We start from the raw sequence: 17,866 nt of genomic DNA, 5'->3' as shown, positions 1-17,866 counted from the left end.
GGGTCCGGGTCACGGGGGCAACAGTTTCAGCAGGGAATCCCAGACAGCCCTCTCCCCAGCCTCTTCAGCCAGCTCCTCCGGAGGAACCCCCAGGCGTTCCCAGGCCAGACGAGAGATGTAATCCCTCCATCGTGTCCTGTGTCCGACCCGAGGTCTCCTTCCGGTGGGACATGCCCGAAACACCTCTCCCGGGAGGCGTCCAGGAGGCATCCTTACCAGATGCCCTAGCCACCTCAACTGACTCCTCTCGATGTGGAGGAGCATCGGTTCCTCCACGTCGAGAGGAACCGATGCTCCTCCATGTCGAGAGGAACCGATGCTCCTCCACGTCGAGAGGAACCGATGCTCCTCCACGTCGAGAGGCGGGGAGGAGCATTGTGTCCTGTGTCCGACCCGAGGTCTCCTTCCGGTGGGACATGCCCGAAACACCTCTCCCGGGAGGCATCCAGGAGGCATCCTTACCAGATGCCCTAGCCACCTCAACTGACTCCTCTTGACATGGAGGAGCAGCGGCTCTACTCTGAGCTCCTCCCGTATGTCCGAGCTCCTTACCCAATCTCTATGGCTGAGCCCGGCCACCCTACGAAGGAAACTCATTTCGGCCGCTTGTATTTGCGATCTTGTTCTTTCGGTCATTACCCAAAGTTCATGACCATAGGTGAGGGTTGGAACGTAGATCGACCGGTAAATTGAGAGCTTCGCCTTTCGGCTTAGCTCTCTCTTCACCACGACCGACCGGTTAAGTATTCACATCACTGCAGATACTGCTCCGATCCGCCTGGTGATCTCCTGCTCCCTCCTACCTTCACTTGATACAATATTTGCACTAGTTATCTTATATTTTTGTATTATATGTATCTTTTTATATTCTAATTGTAAGATTTTTTTATATTCGTAGGCATTTGGGTGGACGGCAAAAGAAGAATTTCATTGTACAGGGAAACATGTTTCTACACTGTGCACATGAAAATAAACTCTTTGAATCTTGAACATACACATGCGCACACACACACACACACACACACAATCAATGCAAGGATCCCTTTCTCCTCATGACCAATAACATCACTTTTATATCATAAGAAACTTGGGAGCTCCAAATCACAGCAACTGTGGAAAACACATTTGCAAAGTTCACACATCCTTTTGCTGCAGTTCCTGTGTATAGTAAGTAAGTAAGTAAGTAAATTTAATTTATAAAGCACATTTAAACACAGCATAAACTGACCAAAGTGCTGTACAGGGGATAACAAGGATTAAAACAAATAATACAGAAAACACATTAGACCATTAGTCATAAAAACATAATTAAAAGGAACCACAGAAAATAAGCAGGAGTACAGGATTAGGGAACAAGGAAGGCCAGGGAGTAGAAGTGAGTTTTTAGCCTGGATTTGAAGGCAGAAATGGAGGGGGCAGATCTAATATCCAGGGGGAGCTGGTTCCACAAACGTGGAGCAGCAACTTCAAAAGCCCTATCACCCCTTTGTTTGAGCCGAGAACGCGGCGCATGGAGAAGCCCTTTACCTGAGGATCTCAGGGACCTTTGCACTGAGTAGGGCTGTACAAGATTGGTGATGTAGGTTGGGGCCTGCCCATTTAGTGCCTTAAAAACAAATAATAGAACTTTAAACTGAATCCTAAAAACAACCGGGAGCCAGTGCAAGGAGGCCAAAATGGGGGTGATGTGTTCACGCCTCCTAGTGCCAGTTAGAAGACGCGCAGCTGCATTTTGGACCAGCTGTAAACGTCTAATTGAGGATTGGGGGAGACCAAGGTAGAGGGAGTTGCAATAATCCAGCCGTGATGTAATAAAGGCATGGATGACTTTCTCAAGGTCGTTGTGAGATAGGAAAGATTTGAGGCGGGAGATTGTTCTGAGCTGATAAAAACTATTTTTGACAACAGAACTAATCTGTTTGTCAAAGCAGAGGTCGGAGTCGAGGATGACACCCAGGTTTCTGGCATAGGGTTTAACAGATGGGATGAGGTGATCTAAGTTTTGCACTACAGTGCATCTTGCTTTGGGAGGGCCAAAAATGATAACTTCCGTCTTGTCACTATTTAGCTGGAGGAAGTTGTTAGCCATCCAAATTTTGACATCTTCCAGACAGACCGTATGTATGAGGGTGAACTGAAGTCACACACATGTACACACACGCACAAACACACACAACATTCCTGATGCCATTCATGTACTTTTCTGTTCCACATTTTTAAATATTTATGTATTTATGTTTTACTTCTAGAGCGATCGAAGTTGTTGGACACTGCACTCCTAATTGAAATGCATTGTATGTAATGCATTGTGATGCCATCACAAACACTGGCATATAAAGGGTTAAAATATTGAAAATAATCAAACATTTGGTATTTATGATTAGGACTGAAGTAAATGAAAAGATTTATGTAAAAAAAAGCAGAAAAAAATATTAACATATGCCATTTTTATGGCATTTTACAAGAGGACACTTTTGTCCCTTAGTGGTAACAACGTAACTATTTTTGTAAATCTGACACTAAAAAAAAAACAAAAAATCCATCAAAATCAATCTTGCTACTGTTCATTGTCATATCCAAGGCTCTAATAATCCCCCCAAGAAAAATCAGTTTTGCATTCAGATTATTGAAAATATTTCATTTTTTGTGTGTTTTTTTACGATAAATTTTGGATGCCATCACAAACACTGGCATATAAAGGGTTAAAATATTGAAAATAATCAAACATTTGGTATTTATGATTAGGACTGAAGTAGATGAAAAGATTTATGTCAAAAAAAGCAGAAAAAAATATTAACATATGCCATTTTTATGGCATTTTAAAAGAGGACACTTTTGTCCCTTAGTGGTAACAACGTAACTATTTAGATTACACTGTAAAAATAGAGTATTATGGGATTTGTTTTTGGAATATCAAAATTTGTTCAAAAATACACACCTTGACCAAATATCATAGCAGCAAGCATAACCAACACTGAGTAATCAAAAAAATAAAATCAGAAAAGGACACTTTTGTCCATATCAGGTATGAGGGTTAAGTTAAAGGCGATCTATCCGGCTGACTTTTCTGGTATAGTAGGCTGGTTATTTTGATACAGTAATGTATGTTGGCTGTTTTCGAAAAACATGCTGGTTATTTTGTTGAGCAGCCGGGTTACTGCACTTTTACTGCCGTGTTACAGGCAAGTAGCCTGGTCGTCACCATCCGACGTTTCCGGCCGAAATTTGATTTCGGCCTGACACATAGTCTGGCCTAGTGGCCCCTCTGCGGTTCGCGTTTGACCGCGCCAATCAGCGAACAGTTGAGTGATGACGCGGAACTTGCCTGCCGAGGCTTGCTTGTAGTCCAGCGAAGCTTGTAGTTCAACAGCATTTAATGGCGACGGAGGAAGAGACGCTAAGCGCCGATTTATCAGCAAAACCTTGTTGGCGTTGTCGTGGACGAGGCTCATGTCACGTACAAATGGTGAGTCTGCATAGCATACAGTTTTGTGGTTAACTGAAACAAGTTCTATTATTTTTTTTATTCAAAAACCGGTACAACATAGCCAGGGGTCTGTTTACTACTGAGAGCGGAGCCTGAATTCCGGTGCACAATACACGTCATTACCGAACGTTGCTGATTGGTTAAGAAACTCCAATGATTTTAAACCTCAAAATAAGCATCCGCCCATTACGGAGACGGATTTCTATTAGGGTAGGCCAGACTAACGTGCAAGACCGAAATCAAATTTCGGGCGGAAACGTAGGATGGTGACGCCCAGGCTAACAGGCAAGCACTTTTACAAAAAAATTAAATTTAGCCATTTAACGTTATTGCCTCGTCAAGCGTGAATATAAGCCGCACCAGCTAATGTAATGTCAAAGATGTGAAAGTTTGATCGATTGATTGATCGATTGATTGATTGAAAGATTTATTGTGTTTCTCAAATGTAAATAAATGGGACACTTTGCGTTTCCAAACAGTCATTTCTGTCCCGACAATCCCCTCCGTGGTAGAAGAAACCCTTACAGTAATTAAACATTAAAACACCAGCGGCTTATAGTCAGGTGCGGCTTATATATGGAACAATCTATATTTTCCCCGAAATTTAGCTGGTGCGGCTTATATTCAGGTGCGCCTTATAGTCCGGAAATTACGGTACATTTGCTGTTTGCTTTGGTTCATTGTCCCAAATCCTAGTCCTCTTGCAGACTAAATCAGATTGTCCTCAAGGATTTCCCTAAAATTTGCTGCATTCATTTTACCCTCTACATTTACAAGTAGCCGTAGAAGACCACTCAGATTGTCAGCACGGTCTCCACATGTGCCATGTTCCTTCTATTTCTTAATGGTGAATTTAACTGAACTCCAGGACATGATCAGTGACTTGAACCTTTGGTGTAACAGTCCTGTGACTGTTCAACAAACCTTTCTCTGAGTAACTGGGAGAGTTCTTTTGTCTTCACGGTCTGATTGTAGCCAGGAATACTGATCTGAGCTAAGTCAGGAAGTGCTTAGCTTAGCTTAGCTTAGCTTAGCTTAGCTTAGAGACTGTATCTCTATCCACAGTTGAAAGTAAAGAGCAGCTGTACCTCTGGTCCTTTTTGGTCTGATGTCTATTTGTCCATAAGTGACGTTCTCTGCAGCTGGATCACTGTCTGGAGAATAAAAAACACAGAGTTCCATTAATGAACGTTCTGCTGTTCTGCCTCCATTTTCATGGAATATCTGTGTAATTCTGTGACTCTTCCTTGCAGAGGTCCTAATGTGCAATCATCCTCCCTCCTCTTCACCACCACCATCTCATCCCTCTAGATGTCCAGAAATCTGCAGTGTGGGGGCCCATCAGGTAAGATCTGATCTGATGACCTGCATGTAACCAAAGCCTGCTCAAACAAGACTGGTTTGGTACAAAACTCTGGTCCCCTGGCTTCAGACTCTGTAATATCTCTTTGTTGAGATCTGTTAACTCTGACGTCTAGAATCCTTCCTCCATTCAGGACACGATAGCAGTCCTGTTTATTTACTGCTTATGTTAACACTCCTGTAGCACATGGGTTAATAGATTATATATTTAGAAGAGATTAAATGAAAGGCACCAGGGTTTCATAGGTTTTTTTCTCTTCTTAACACCTCTGGTGGAAATAGAGAAGTAGACGACCACAAACAGTTTGCCTCTATTTATACGAACTGGCACATTTGACCACAAGATAGACTCACACATGTACACACTAAGAGCAGCCAAAGGAGACCACACTGTACTGAGAGGTGGCACTATCACACCATCTGATCAGATACAGTTCAGTGCAGTCAGCAGGAAGAAGTTGGTGCTGCAGTTTTACATGCAGAGTTAAAAAGTTCTACATTAATAATTGTCTTATTTAACCTGAGTGAATGGGTCTACCCATTCGATGAAGACCATAGCTACTAAACACCAGTATGTTAGCATTTTGATGTTAGCATTCATCTTGGACTAAAGCTGTAGTAGTGAACCATGGTGTAGAAAAAGAAGATCAGCTGTACCTCTGTTCTTTGACTTGTCTTTCTTGTCTCTGATGAATATTTGTCCATAAGTGACGTCTTGTGGTGTCCTCACTGCTGAGTAGACTGCAGCTGGATCACTGTCTGGAAAATACAATGGATACACATCACATTACTGCAGCTACTGCAGCTGATAGCAGTACTGCTGCTGCAGGGAGTACTGCTGCTGCAGGGAGTACTACGACACTTACACCATCTCTACTCACTATAAGACTTTATTAAAATGAAATCTGAATCTGTTTATATGTGAGGAAGGTCAAAAGTTGAGGTCACAAGAAAGTTAAACTGAAAGAACAGAGAATAATACTGAAGAAAGTTCCTTTAATACAATAAATACAAAACAATCAGTTAAAGAAACAAAGAAACATTGATTCTGTGAGTCTGATCTTCTGATCTAACCATGAGCAGGTCCATGTTCAGATCAGAATCAGGAAACAGAGCTGTTAGCTTCTGTTAACAGACTCACCACAAGAACAAACCATGTTTCAGCACACAGAGAACAAACCTACCTGACAACAGAGTCATGAACTAAAGATTATATTCACCACAGCTGATCTAGTATTAGATAAGTACATCAAATAACATGTAAATATAGATACAAGGTGATGTTAAAGGTGTAAATTATAAATGTAATCCTGAAACTATCCACCTAAGAAGATCCTCCCTCACAGTCCATAAAGTCCTTAAACTCATGAAACTAAACATATTTCTTCTCTATACACTAAAACAAAATCTTGATGTCTTAAAGAAGTGACTACATTCCACAGTTCATGTGTTTCAATTAGTTTCAAGACAGTACGAACAGACCTCTATAGACCCAGCACCCAGTAGTTTTGTCTTATTTGGACACATTGACCACTAGGGGCCCCTACAGGAAGACATGGCCCTCATGGTTGCCATAACTTTCAGCCAGCTAGCCACCTGCCTGCTGCCTCCCAGCTGTGGGCCCCACAGGGCTGCAGTCATCTCTGTCTTTGTAAATGACCCCTGATTTTCCTGACATCCCAGTGTCCTGGTCTGCTGATGTCCTTTAAGTGTCAATGTCAAAGACCCACCCTGTGTCAGAGACAGCATCAAGGTCGCACTCCTTTGACTCCTCCCATGTTCTGGGGTCAGAGACCTCTCCAGTGTCCTGGTCTACTGACTCCTTCCAAGCCTAAGGGTTCCATACTTCGGTGTCGGCTGATACCTCCTTAGTTCCAGGCTCTGCAGATGTCTCCAATCCATCTCCAATCCTGCTTCAGTTCCTGGATAATTCGATGCCTTCCTAGCTACACCCTTGGGAGATCCTTTCTTTCTTTTGACCTCCAGCCAAACCTACTGGGTTTCTTTGCTTTCACTTCCGGTCTCCAAGAGGCCTTTGCAGCAGTCATGGTCTGACCCTTCGGTCAGCCCTGGCTCCTGGTCTGCCTCTGGGCTGGACTCCTGAACTCTCAGAATCTTAATTATTGTGGACTATTTTGCTCCTTATTCTGGTTAAATGATCCATGGTCGTGATCTCTGGTTGTGTCTCCTAGATTTTGCTCTTATTGGATTCAATCTTGTCTTAACTAAAACTTCTTTGGATTGCTTCTTTTGTTGGACTCTTGTTGTTGGAATTCCCTGCTCATCACTGCAGCACGTTTTGTTTGTTTCAATAATGTTTTATTTCACGTTCCTGTCTCCTCCTGTGCCTTGCATTTGTGTCCAGCCTTTCTGCTACACATGACAGTCCTGTGTTTGAAAAATGTTACCACTTTGTAAAAATGTTGCTACTTCTTTAAGAGGATGCTGCTATATAAACATGTCGGAACCATAGACTTCCTTGCATTGGCCAAACTGAGTCCCACCCACTAACATGGAGGAGGTGGAGCTCTACTTGCTTTGGCTTCACTTTAGAGGAGCTGTTCCTAGATACATCTTTATACTGTCTATGCTCTGACCCCTCCAAAAATATACATGGCCCTCACCAAGACAAAGAAAACACCCATTACAAATAAAGTCAATAAAAGTGAAGGAAGTACTCAACTCTACCTCTGCTCCGTCTGATTGGCAACAAGTCCTCGAACTTATACGACCACAGTGGTTGTTTGTACATGCTCTGGAAAACAACCCACTGGGTCGTTCTTCTTTCTTGCACTAGCGCTCCTACCGGTAACAGGAGAGTATTGCGGATTGCGGGGATTAATCAGCGACATTGTTATGTCATAGTTGGACGAATTAAGGTAAGTACAGCAAATGTGTTTAATTAACATTTGAGAACAATATAACATGTTGTCAGCTCATTTTAATGTTGTTTCGCTGTCTAGTATACTATCTAGAATTACTACGGGGGGTAATTAACGTTATAAGAGGAAGCGTTAAATTAAAACAACTAGCCAAAAGTTATTTTTTTGAAAAGCAAGCTAGCTAGCTAGCATGATAACAGCTATGTAAATATGACTTTTAGAAGACGTCAGGACATGCACAGGTGAATATCATGTTTGTAACCATGTTGCTAAAGCTAAATAAAGTTTTTTCAAGGACAATTCCGGCACAAAATGAACCTGGGGTTAATAACACATGTGTACTGAGTTCAGCCGTTCTCTGGTATTTGTTTTCATGCATTTGTTTTGTTAGTCAAATGTGACCAGTTTTCTTGCAAACCGCTAATTAACGTATAACGCTAGCCTTCGGGGCACACCGACACATAAAAAGAAATCGCTATTTCTATACCACTAACAAGGCTCACAATATCACCACACTTACACGGTAGCATAACTAGGGTCTCTACATGTAAACCGAAGCATTGAGAACTTTGCAAGTATACAGGCAGTTTATTAAAAAAGGAAAACAGTACAGTTAGCGATATCCAGGCGGGCGCCATCTTGGGGACACTGAACTCTCTGGGACATGAACGTGAATCTCGCGTGAAACTTTGTTGCCGGAAGAGGCGTTGTACACGTGAAATGTGATTAGGCCTGTTTGACTTCATGCAGATCTGTGCAGATCTGACATGACGTGATGCATTCTGGGTTGAGAAAGTTAATTTTAACCAATCATATTCGAGGTCTATGAGCATTCAAGTTCAAGATGTCTGGTGGAATTAATTGGCAAAAACAAATGAGCAGATACAATATAAATTACTAATTCAGTTGTATATCTGTCAGATATGATTACCTTACATGATTTTTTCTCATTGTTTAAAAAAAATGCTTATGTCATGGGCTGAGCCCTCAAAAGGCTCTCTGAATCTAAGCCTGGGCACAGCTGTGTTCATGAAATGTGAAAATCCATACATTGTTGTAGGACTATAATAAAGATATTGTTGGAAAGGTCTCAACCTGGGGAATAGCATATGTCAGTTAGGGGATTGTAAATGGCTCCTTCTTTGAACTATTGACCTTTGAACCCTGACTTCTGAGAATTTTTGAAGGCTTGTAATTCTGCATCAAAAGGGGCTATAGACATGGGACAAAGTGCTGTATGAGTTTGAGTTTGAGATGTTTATCTGGGAGCTGTGTGGCAGCAACTAGATATTCTGTTTCACTTCCACAGTTACACTTTGTTCAATTCCTAACATTTCTTACATGTTGTAGTTTACACTGTGCATTCAGTATGATGATGATGACAGATTATATTGATTGTCAGTGTAAAAAAGTGTGAAGCCTCTCTGTCCTCTCGTCGTCTCTGTCTTCGTCTCTTCTGCTGCCGTCCTGCGTGTAGCGTTCTGTTTGACCACAATCAGGAGCTACACATCTGGAAAGTCTTTCAGTCAGATTTTCCTCCAGATGAAGCAACAACAAGCTGATTCAGATTTATTGATCAGAAGGAGGAAGTGAAGCTCCAAGATGTTTCCTCTCAGAGAAAGTCCCGGTCCCAGATCTCCAGTCAGGACCAGGCTGTTTACCAGGCTGGTCCTGACTGGAGATCAGATCCACACATGAACACAGCAGGAGGAACACAAGTCAGACAGCTAGTTGATGTCTTCACTGGGTTTTTATTCTTCTTCTTCTCATCAAACTAAGTCACTGGGGGGTATTCCATCAAGCAGGCTAAAGACAAAGCCAAGCTTAAATGGCCAAGTCTGGCTAATATGAGTGAGAGTTCGGTTCCATCAAAGAGGCTGAGATTAGCCCCAACTCAGTAACCATGGAAACTATGACTCCGGCTAAGCCTCAACCATGGCTAAGCCAGAACTGTGGCTCAGGTTTCCGTTCCATCAATCTGAGCCTCAACCCTGTTCGACCAAGGTGGCTAATGTGAATGCCAGCCAAGTAACCATGGTAACTTGTGCTGCCGGGTAAACCTGGTCTGTAGCAGGCTAAAAGTGAAGCTTAGCACCATCTATGATCAAAGAATGTCCAATAGACAGAAACAGAGACACACAACTGTCATGGAATGATAAAATAATATGCAAAACATAAAATATATAATAAAATGTATTAAAGAAATTATTTATACTAATAATTATATATTATCCATAAGTACATTAAAGAACATTATCACAAAAATAAAATATAATAAAAAATAAGACACAAATAAATTAATAAAATTAAATTAATTAGCCAAAAAATCTAATAAAAGGAAATTGAGGCATTGAAAATAAAAGACTGAATATGTACACCAAACCACAATTAGATGTAAATGTGTAAAACCAGCACCAGCACCAAGGGTCTTCCAGGACAGGACCAACCCGTTGACCCACACAGATGCGTACCTGTGGGAGAGGTACCGGTTCAGCAGGCAAAGCATCGTGTATTTATGCAGTTTGCTTGAACCACACATTATGAGGGTCACTCGCCGCAGCCAGTCTCTGACCACTGTGCAGTCAGTCTGTATTGCACTGCGGTTCTTTGCCAGCGGTACATTTCTCTACAGTGTTGGTGATGCTGAGAAGTTAAACAAGGCAACTGTTTGCAGAGCGGTAACAATTATATGTCCTCTATTCATTTGTGATTATTTCCAGCATCGCCACATATTATGCAAAGGATTTGAGATGATCACATGGGGGCATCCATGATGTCATATTGTCATAGGCCATGACTAATTGGAAACAGAGACAGATGGCAATGAAGTAATATATTTATTTGAATAAAGTAATTTCCACAGTTATCGTTCATATTTATACATTAAACATGACACAGAGCAAACACATTACAGGTAAGAGCAGTCTACCTGGCCCTGAAGCAGTTCCTTAATATCTACATCACCTTCCCTGGCCATCATGACCCACAGCGGATCAAGGAGACATTCTATGCAATTGCAGGTTTGTGACAGTCATGTAAAATACTTTGATTAAATGTAGCCTATCATTATCAAAACTGTAGGCAAGGCAACTTTATATAGCACATTTTAGCACAAGGTGATTCAAAGTGCTTTACATAAAATAAAATGAAAATACGACAATTCAACATATAGCATCTGGGACAAAATACAGAAGTAGCACAAATACAGCATGTAAAAATGACAGGCTTAAATGAAAATGATATAAATTCTATACAATTAAACAGAGCAATTGGCCATGCAGGAAATAAATTAAAGCTATCCCATCGATTTGCATAACAATCAGTTGATAAATGTGATGAATATCACTTTCTAACATTACTACTAGGGCTGCCAAATGATAAAATATGGAGAATTTCACATAAATTGCAGTGAAACAATAATGCTATTTTTATTATGTTCATATGAATGTTGAACATAATGAAATATTTTATTTTGTCACTTACACATTCAGCCTGTCGGCAATATTCTGCCACGCCACATCTCTCGCTTTATTGATTGCCGCGGTATTGCCCTTCTTTCGGATTATGTGGCTGTAATCCTCATATAGCTCCATGAGGAGGGTTTTTCTCCGCTGCAGAGAACATTTCTGCACGCTTTCCCTTGCTTTTCGGCACTCGACTATAATGGGCTTTTTAGTTTCCCTGTGGGCGTGCACAAGTTGAGACTTAACAGGTGAGGCTTGACTAAGCATCAGGTGGAGCCAGCTGATTTCACTTGATGGAACGACTTGGAGCTAGATTGGGAAGTGGAGCTTAGTCAAGTTTCAAGCTTACACCCAAGTCTGGCAATTCTTAGCTACGTTGATGGAATACCCCCCAGATCCTCCTCTTCTTTTCTCCATCCAACTGAAACTGAAAGAAACTAAAACATGAATCCACAGTTTCAGCTGAAAGACTTTTATTGTTGTTATTGAGGATTAAACAACATTAGAGCAACATGTAGATAGAAAGCAGTTCCTGAGATAAAAACAACTTTAATTAAAAGAACACAAGCAACAGAGATCAATAGAAAGAACCTGAAGAAGAAGAAGAAGATCAGTTCATTCACACATGCAGCATATGTTACACCACTGAAACTACAACTATGTCATTGGTGTAAAGAAAATGTGTTTTATTACTCTGTTTGACAGGTAGTAAAACAATACTCTGCCCCCTAGTGGCAACAATGAATACATATATGAATAAAAAAGAAATGTAAGCAGGACATTAATGATGTGGCATCTATAAGAACACATAAATCCATAGATGCTGCACATTTCAACATGACACAGACAATGGATCCTTCACACTGTTTCTACTGGTTTCTATTAATCACCAGTAATCATCATCCATTGTGTCTTTGTTGTGTAAATACTCAGTAACAGCTGATCTCTACCTGAGGATCAGTTTGATGAGGAAATGTTCATTTAGTAACAGTCACATTAGAACAAGACTAATGTTGAAACAAATACACTGACACTGTGATGGTGATGATGATGATGATGATGGTGATGGTGAGGACAGACTGCTCCTTTCATGGGAAATAACATCACATATGTAACACTATGAGAATTAGTTTTACTTATTTAGCATTTAACAAATGATAAAAAAAACAATAACAACAATAAAAAACTAGAACTGAAATGAATAAAACCTCCCAGACTTCTCAGGACACTTTGGGTCACTGGTAGATCTTCTCGTGTGCCACTGAGAACATTCTGAAATCAGAATCAGCTTTAATGTCCATGTGTGTCCACATACAGAGTATTTGACTCTGGTAACTTTACTCTCTTGTACAGAAACACACGGAACTTAAATAAGTGAAAAAATAATAAATCTCAATCTATACACATAAAATATAGAATAAGAGCAGATACATTCACCAAACCAGGGTTTTGTATAGTGACTATACACAATAGTGCAGAGTTATAGTTTATTTCATGTGGATGGTCTCACACTCTGTGAGACCATCCACATGATCAGAGTTCATCAGAGCGACAGCCCGGGGGAATTGGTTCAGGTCCCGTGAAATTGTTGACCCCAGGAACCTGAGTGACTCTACTGTAGGGACTGTCCTGTTGAGGATTTGAAGAATTCTGGATTACTATTAAAAAGGAATGAAAGATTTCTTAGTGAAGATTGATTGTTTCTATGACTTGAGCTTCCACTGAGTCCTTCCTCTGTGGATACAGTCCTGCTGTTTGCTGAGTGTTGGAGGTCAGCTGCTACAGTGGGTTGCTCATGTCTGCTGGATGTCCAGCATTGTTAACTCCTGTCTGTCCTCAAGAAACAGCAGCAGGACACTCAGAGTTCAGCTGGACACTGATCAGAGACATTTAAAGCTGCTGAGGATCAGCTGATTGTTCAGGAGGAGGATGGTATCGATGTCTATATCTTCTGAAGATCAGAAAACCAACAACAGAACCAAGAAGAACACCAGGAACTATCAGACCAACTATCAGACCAACAGATCCATCCTTGTCTCCTTTGTCCCCCTTGCGTCCAGCTGTGTGACAGAAGCAACAGAATCAGGTGTGAGGTGTGAGGTAGCTGATGAGTGAAGAACAAACTGCTGTCAGACATTATCTACTGCACTCTGATCACATCACTCAGACCAGCTGTTTTCTAGAAAGTCTCATCAACAACATCTTTCTAAAAGTCAAACATCTGATCTGAGATCTTTCTCTCTCACATCAACAACCAGGAAGCAGCTTCAACTCTGATCAGAGACAAAGACACAAACTCAACTCTACTCACTCACCTGCTGGAACTACTTCCAGTCTGATGGTGCTCCTCTTCTGGTTTGTTTTTCTCTGAACAACACGACACTCATATGTTCCACTGTCCTCTATCGTCACATTGTTCAGAATCAGAGACACGTCTCCATCCTTCATCTGTCTGTCCTGTAGATCCACTCGGTTCTGATAAGATGGATGCTGGTTGTCTGGATCTAACTGCTTATCACGATATACAAGAACATATTCATCTTCCTTCAGGTCAGTTCTTCTCCACTCTACAACTGTGACAGGATCATTGTTCAGAGCTTTACATGGTAGAGAGACAGTCTGTCCAGGATCAGCTCTGATGGCTCTCTGTCCTGAAGGAAACAAGACAGAGCAGAGAGGTTAAAGGTCAACATGCAGCAGTCAGTCAGTGGGAGGAGCTACCAAAGAGAGGACACTGGTCTAACACAGGCTACTGAGCTAGGTGATGTTGTCTCATGCTGGAGTTGAAGTAAATAAATGTGGATCAACAGTTACTTTCACTGAAATCACTGCAGCTCAGAACAAAGAGAAGAAGTCTGAGTAGACGGTACGTAGGAGCCTGAACCAAGGACAACTCTCTGAGATCTACCTGCTGCTGAGTCACATCAACAAGGAAATGCATTTCAGACCAATCACAGCTGATAACGGTCTGGGGTTACATTTCTGGGGAGGTGCACATCAGACTACAGCGTTAGAGTCTGGAGCTACACCATTACACCACAGTGCTATAAATTCTATACATACACACATACATTGATACCTCTCACCCTCCTGGGGTGGTATCTGTGTCATCCTCAAGCTCGGGTCCTCTACCAGAGGCCTGGGAGTTTGAGGGTTCTGTGCAGTATCTTAGCTGTTCCTAGGACTGAGCTCTTCTGGACTGAGGCTTCTGATGTTGTTCCTGGGATTTTTTAATTTAAATTTTAAATGGATTTTAGTGGCTGACTAAATCAAACAATAGACACAGACATGAATACTGTAAACTTGAAGTACTTTAAGTCAACAGTATTGACTTTAAGTGGTTAAAAAAAACAAAAAAAAAAACAGTTTGGGCTGCCGACACGTCTTGTCCGTACTCGGACCAGGACTGCTAGCGCTAACAGCTCAGACGGTTTCTGTGCTCACTGCAACATGCTTTGCATTTAGATGTTAGGGTTGAAATGCTTCGGTGGTATGCAAACTCTTTTGGTTTTTTTGCACAATTTACACAGAACTCCACTCTTATCAAGGCTTCCTCCATCAGGTAGTTTATTTAAATAAAATGTGCCTTCCATCAGTTGTAGCAACGTGCTTTCATCTGATTCCTCCATTTTGGTAGCCGTTAGCTGTTAGCTCTGACGTGTGCATCAGTGTAATCTGTGTTCCAGGAAATCGTGCACTGAAAAAAGTTACGTGTTATGTGGAATGAAAACTGTGATTAAATGCGTGAATTTTTTTAACGATTTCATTTGTTTGTAATTAATTGGAATTAACACGTTAAAGTCCCACCCCTAGTTTAAAATGATCAAACACAGCTGAGAGGTTTTCATAAGCTCAGGTGACGACTAGCAGAGAGACCACAGCTAATGACCTCTGACCCCCACCATCACCTGTCACTCAAAGCAGCCACGCCCCTAATTATACTGAACTTTAAACCTTAATAATAATAAACAGATGAGTTATACAAATAATTATAGCTGCATAGACCAAAACTAGTATTATATTAAATGACAGAGAAAACATTGAAATCATTATTTTGGAGAAGAAAACCAAAACAATGTCTGCTGTGGTGGCAGCTATCAAGATTATATTTCACCCTTAGAAATTAATGTTTTGAGTATATTTAATTTAAGATTGTAAAGTCTGCCTCATTGACCTTGGGAGGAAGAGCAAATTAAATATGACCTTTCCTTATCTCTCTAATTTCTTCAATTCTAAATTCTTAAAGAATATATTGTCTTTTAACAGGGTTTGGAAAACAAACAGAATGTTTCAGGGTCAATGTTGGAACACTGAGTGCTACAAAAATCTCTCCCTTCTCTGCAGAGCTGCCACAAACTAGGAGTCACTCTGGAGGCAAAAGCAGATCTTCCTGTACCATTGACTTTACAGGTGTCACCATGGTTACCACTAGTTTTTTATACTCTGAAATATGATGCACATTTCTATTTTTGTCCATTGTTACAACCCTGGCTCTCAGGTTGAAACAAAGGAGAGAGGCCACACAGAGCTCTGAGGATGTTTCAGTGTTTATTTAACTGAACAGCCCAAAAAGATCATCTATGTGTGTGTGTGTGTGTGTGTGTGTTGTTCAAATGGAGTGGGTGTGTGGGTGCGGGTGTGTGTACATGTGTGTATGTAGGTATATAAGAGACCAACACCAAACTACAGCAGGCTGTAGGCCATAACAGCAGCCAGCTGCTCAGCCACCAGAGAGAGAGCAGACTGACTGAGACGGCCTTATATCAGTAAAGCCACACCCTAAGGTGTGGTCTGCTTAGGACGGCCCACTGCTTCCTGTTCTCCTGAAAGGCACTGAGAGGAGAAGCAGACCGACAGGACCGTCACACCATAAAATGTGCAAGAGCCCAAAGCTTTTAGTTCTTTGATTCAGTTCCAAACACTTCATGTGTCCCTGGTGGAGACAGAGAGCAACAACATGGACAAAACATTTGAAAAATGCAAACATCACGAGAGGTATTTTCCACCGTGACTGTTCCTGACTAACTGAGCCTTCAGTGTCGTTATGGAGAGGAAACCTTTCTACTCCAGTCTTCTATACATGAACATCTTCTTAATAATATCTACCTCCACAAAAACACTCTTGATGAACTGCAGTTGCTGGTACTTCCGGGTACTTTCAGACCAGGAAGTTGTGACTCCTCGTCTCCGCCCGAGTTCAACACTTTTTATTAACAGATGTCTCATTGCACTGTTTAGTTGCCTCAATGTTTCTATCAGTCATGTCAAACTTGTCCAACTAGAACCGTTGAGGTTATGGATCGACCCATAAATCGCTAGTAGACACTAAATTAATGTTGCGATTACGATTTCAGAAAAGCAGCGGTTGTTGAACATTCATCAGCTCCAACTCCTAAATGATCCTCTGACTTTAAAGAACACGGAGAAACTCAACACAACTGATGAGAGAGTTTTAGCAGAATAATAAGAGAAGGATGCCGACTTCAGAGAACAACGAGGAACGGACCGCCCATACCCGTTACAGTGTAGGCTCCTTGTGGGAGAACAAACCAAGTTAGTTTCACTGTCCAACAGCAAAACAAAGTGTTTATAGTGTCTCCTCAAACATGTGGTTGATCCAGATCTACTAGATCCAGTCACCCGCTTTGGTTTCAACTCACCAGCAGAGACAGACAGGACGACGCTCAGTAAAGTCATGCAGAGAGACGCAGATGTAACAGCAGACGATGTAACAGCAGCCATCTTGTCTTCTTCTTCCTCCTCCTCCTTCCTCCTCCTCGGTTCATCAATATTTATTTAACTTTATTTTCAACATTATACAAGAGACAAGACAAATCATGAATATTTTTTTTCAAGGACGGTTTCTGTCATTTAATTAATATAATGCTGATGAATGTTCAAGTGTCAGTTTATTGGCTAAGTTTTGTTTTAGTCATGTTTCGCTACAGAAACAGGAAGTGGGACTGAAAAAACAATATAAAATGTTTATAAATACAGTGTATAATCCATCATGTCCTTGTAACAGGTGGAGGTAGAGCAGAGCGTAGTATTAATTAAACTAAAACATGAGTGAGTCTGGAGGAAGTGTGGGCGGGGCATCAGTATCACGTCAGCTTGAGCCTTCCAGTGGCGCCTGCGCACTGAAACTCCTTTGTGACTACTTCCGGCTCTCGATGTGGAGTACGCTGACGTACTGTGACTACCTATCACACCTTACCAACAATGGCTGCCACCAGGGCCGGATTAACAATTTCCAGTGCCCTGGGCAACAAGACTCAAGGGCCCCTCCCCCCCCGCCCCCCAAAGCAACAATCGCAAAGTCACAATCATCAAGAGCATATACCCTACACATGCTTCACTTGTATTGCCATGGTGTAGAAGTCAAGCCGCGCTGGTATATATTTTTTTTTTATTAATGTAGCGAGTTGCAGCGCAGAGCTTTTTTTTTTCTCAGCACCCCCTGCTGAGAATATGTTCCCGCGGCTATGATGTTTTTGACGTGATTTAACATGATATTTTGATCAAATGGGTTGCACAAATCTGCACATGATTAGGGAAGTGAGGACTGCGTTTGTAACCATAGGCGCCGATTTGTGTTTTCCTCCGTGGGCGCTCATGAGCGCACGCCCTTTAAAAAACAAAAAACAGCCGTTTCGCATTTCAGAACCTTA

General features: G+C 41.5%; 1 protein-coding gene and 1 pseudogene across 2 annotated transcripts in view; both read right to left on the bottom strand.

The window, feature by feature from the left end:
- The window catches only part of LOC311491647 (low affinity immunoglobulin gamma Fc region receptor III-like), a 293,642-nt pseudogene that overhangs the window by 31,828 nt on the left and 243,948 nt on the right, over positions 1 to 17,866 (bottom strand). The window lies entirely within an intron of this gene.
- On the bottom strand, positions 11,652 to 16,937 carry LOC311491731 (coxsackievirus and adenovirus receptor homolog; the record flags this gene model as incomplete). The annotated part of the gene is made up of 3 exons (XM_084549749.1): positions 11,652 to 13,255; positions 13,511 to 13,846; positions 16,856 to 16,937. The coding sequence occupies 3 exons, from the start codon at positions 16,935 to 16,937 to the stop codon at positions 13,086 to 13,088; spliced, it is 588 nt and encodes a 195-aa protein (XP_084405875.1). The 3' UTR covers positions 11,652 to 13,085.

The sequence above is a fragment of the Chelon labrosus genome, assembly GCF_963514085.1.
Source record: "Chelon labrosus genome assembly, chromosome: 1".
Taxonomy (NCBI): Eukaryota; Metazoa; Chordata; class Actinopteri; order Mugiliformes; family Mugilidae; genus Chelon; species Chelon labrosus.
This window is presented reverse-complemented; position numbering and strand designations above follow the sequence as displayed.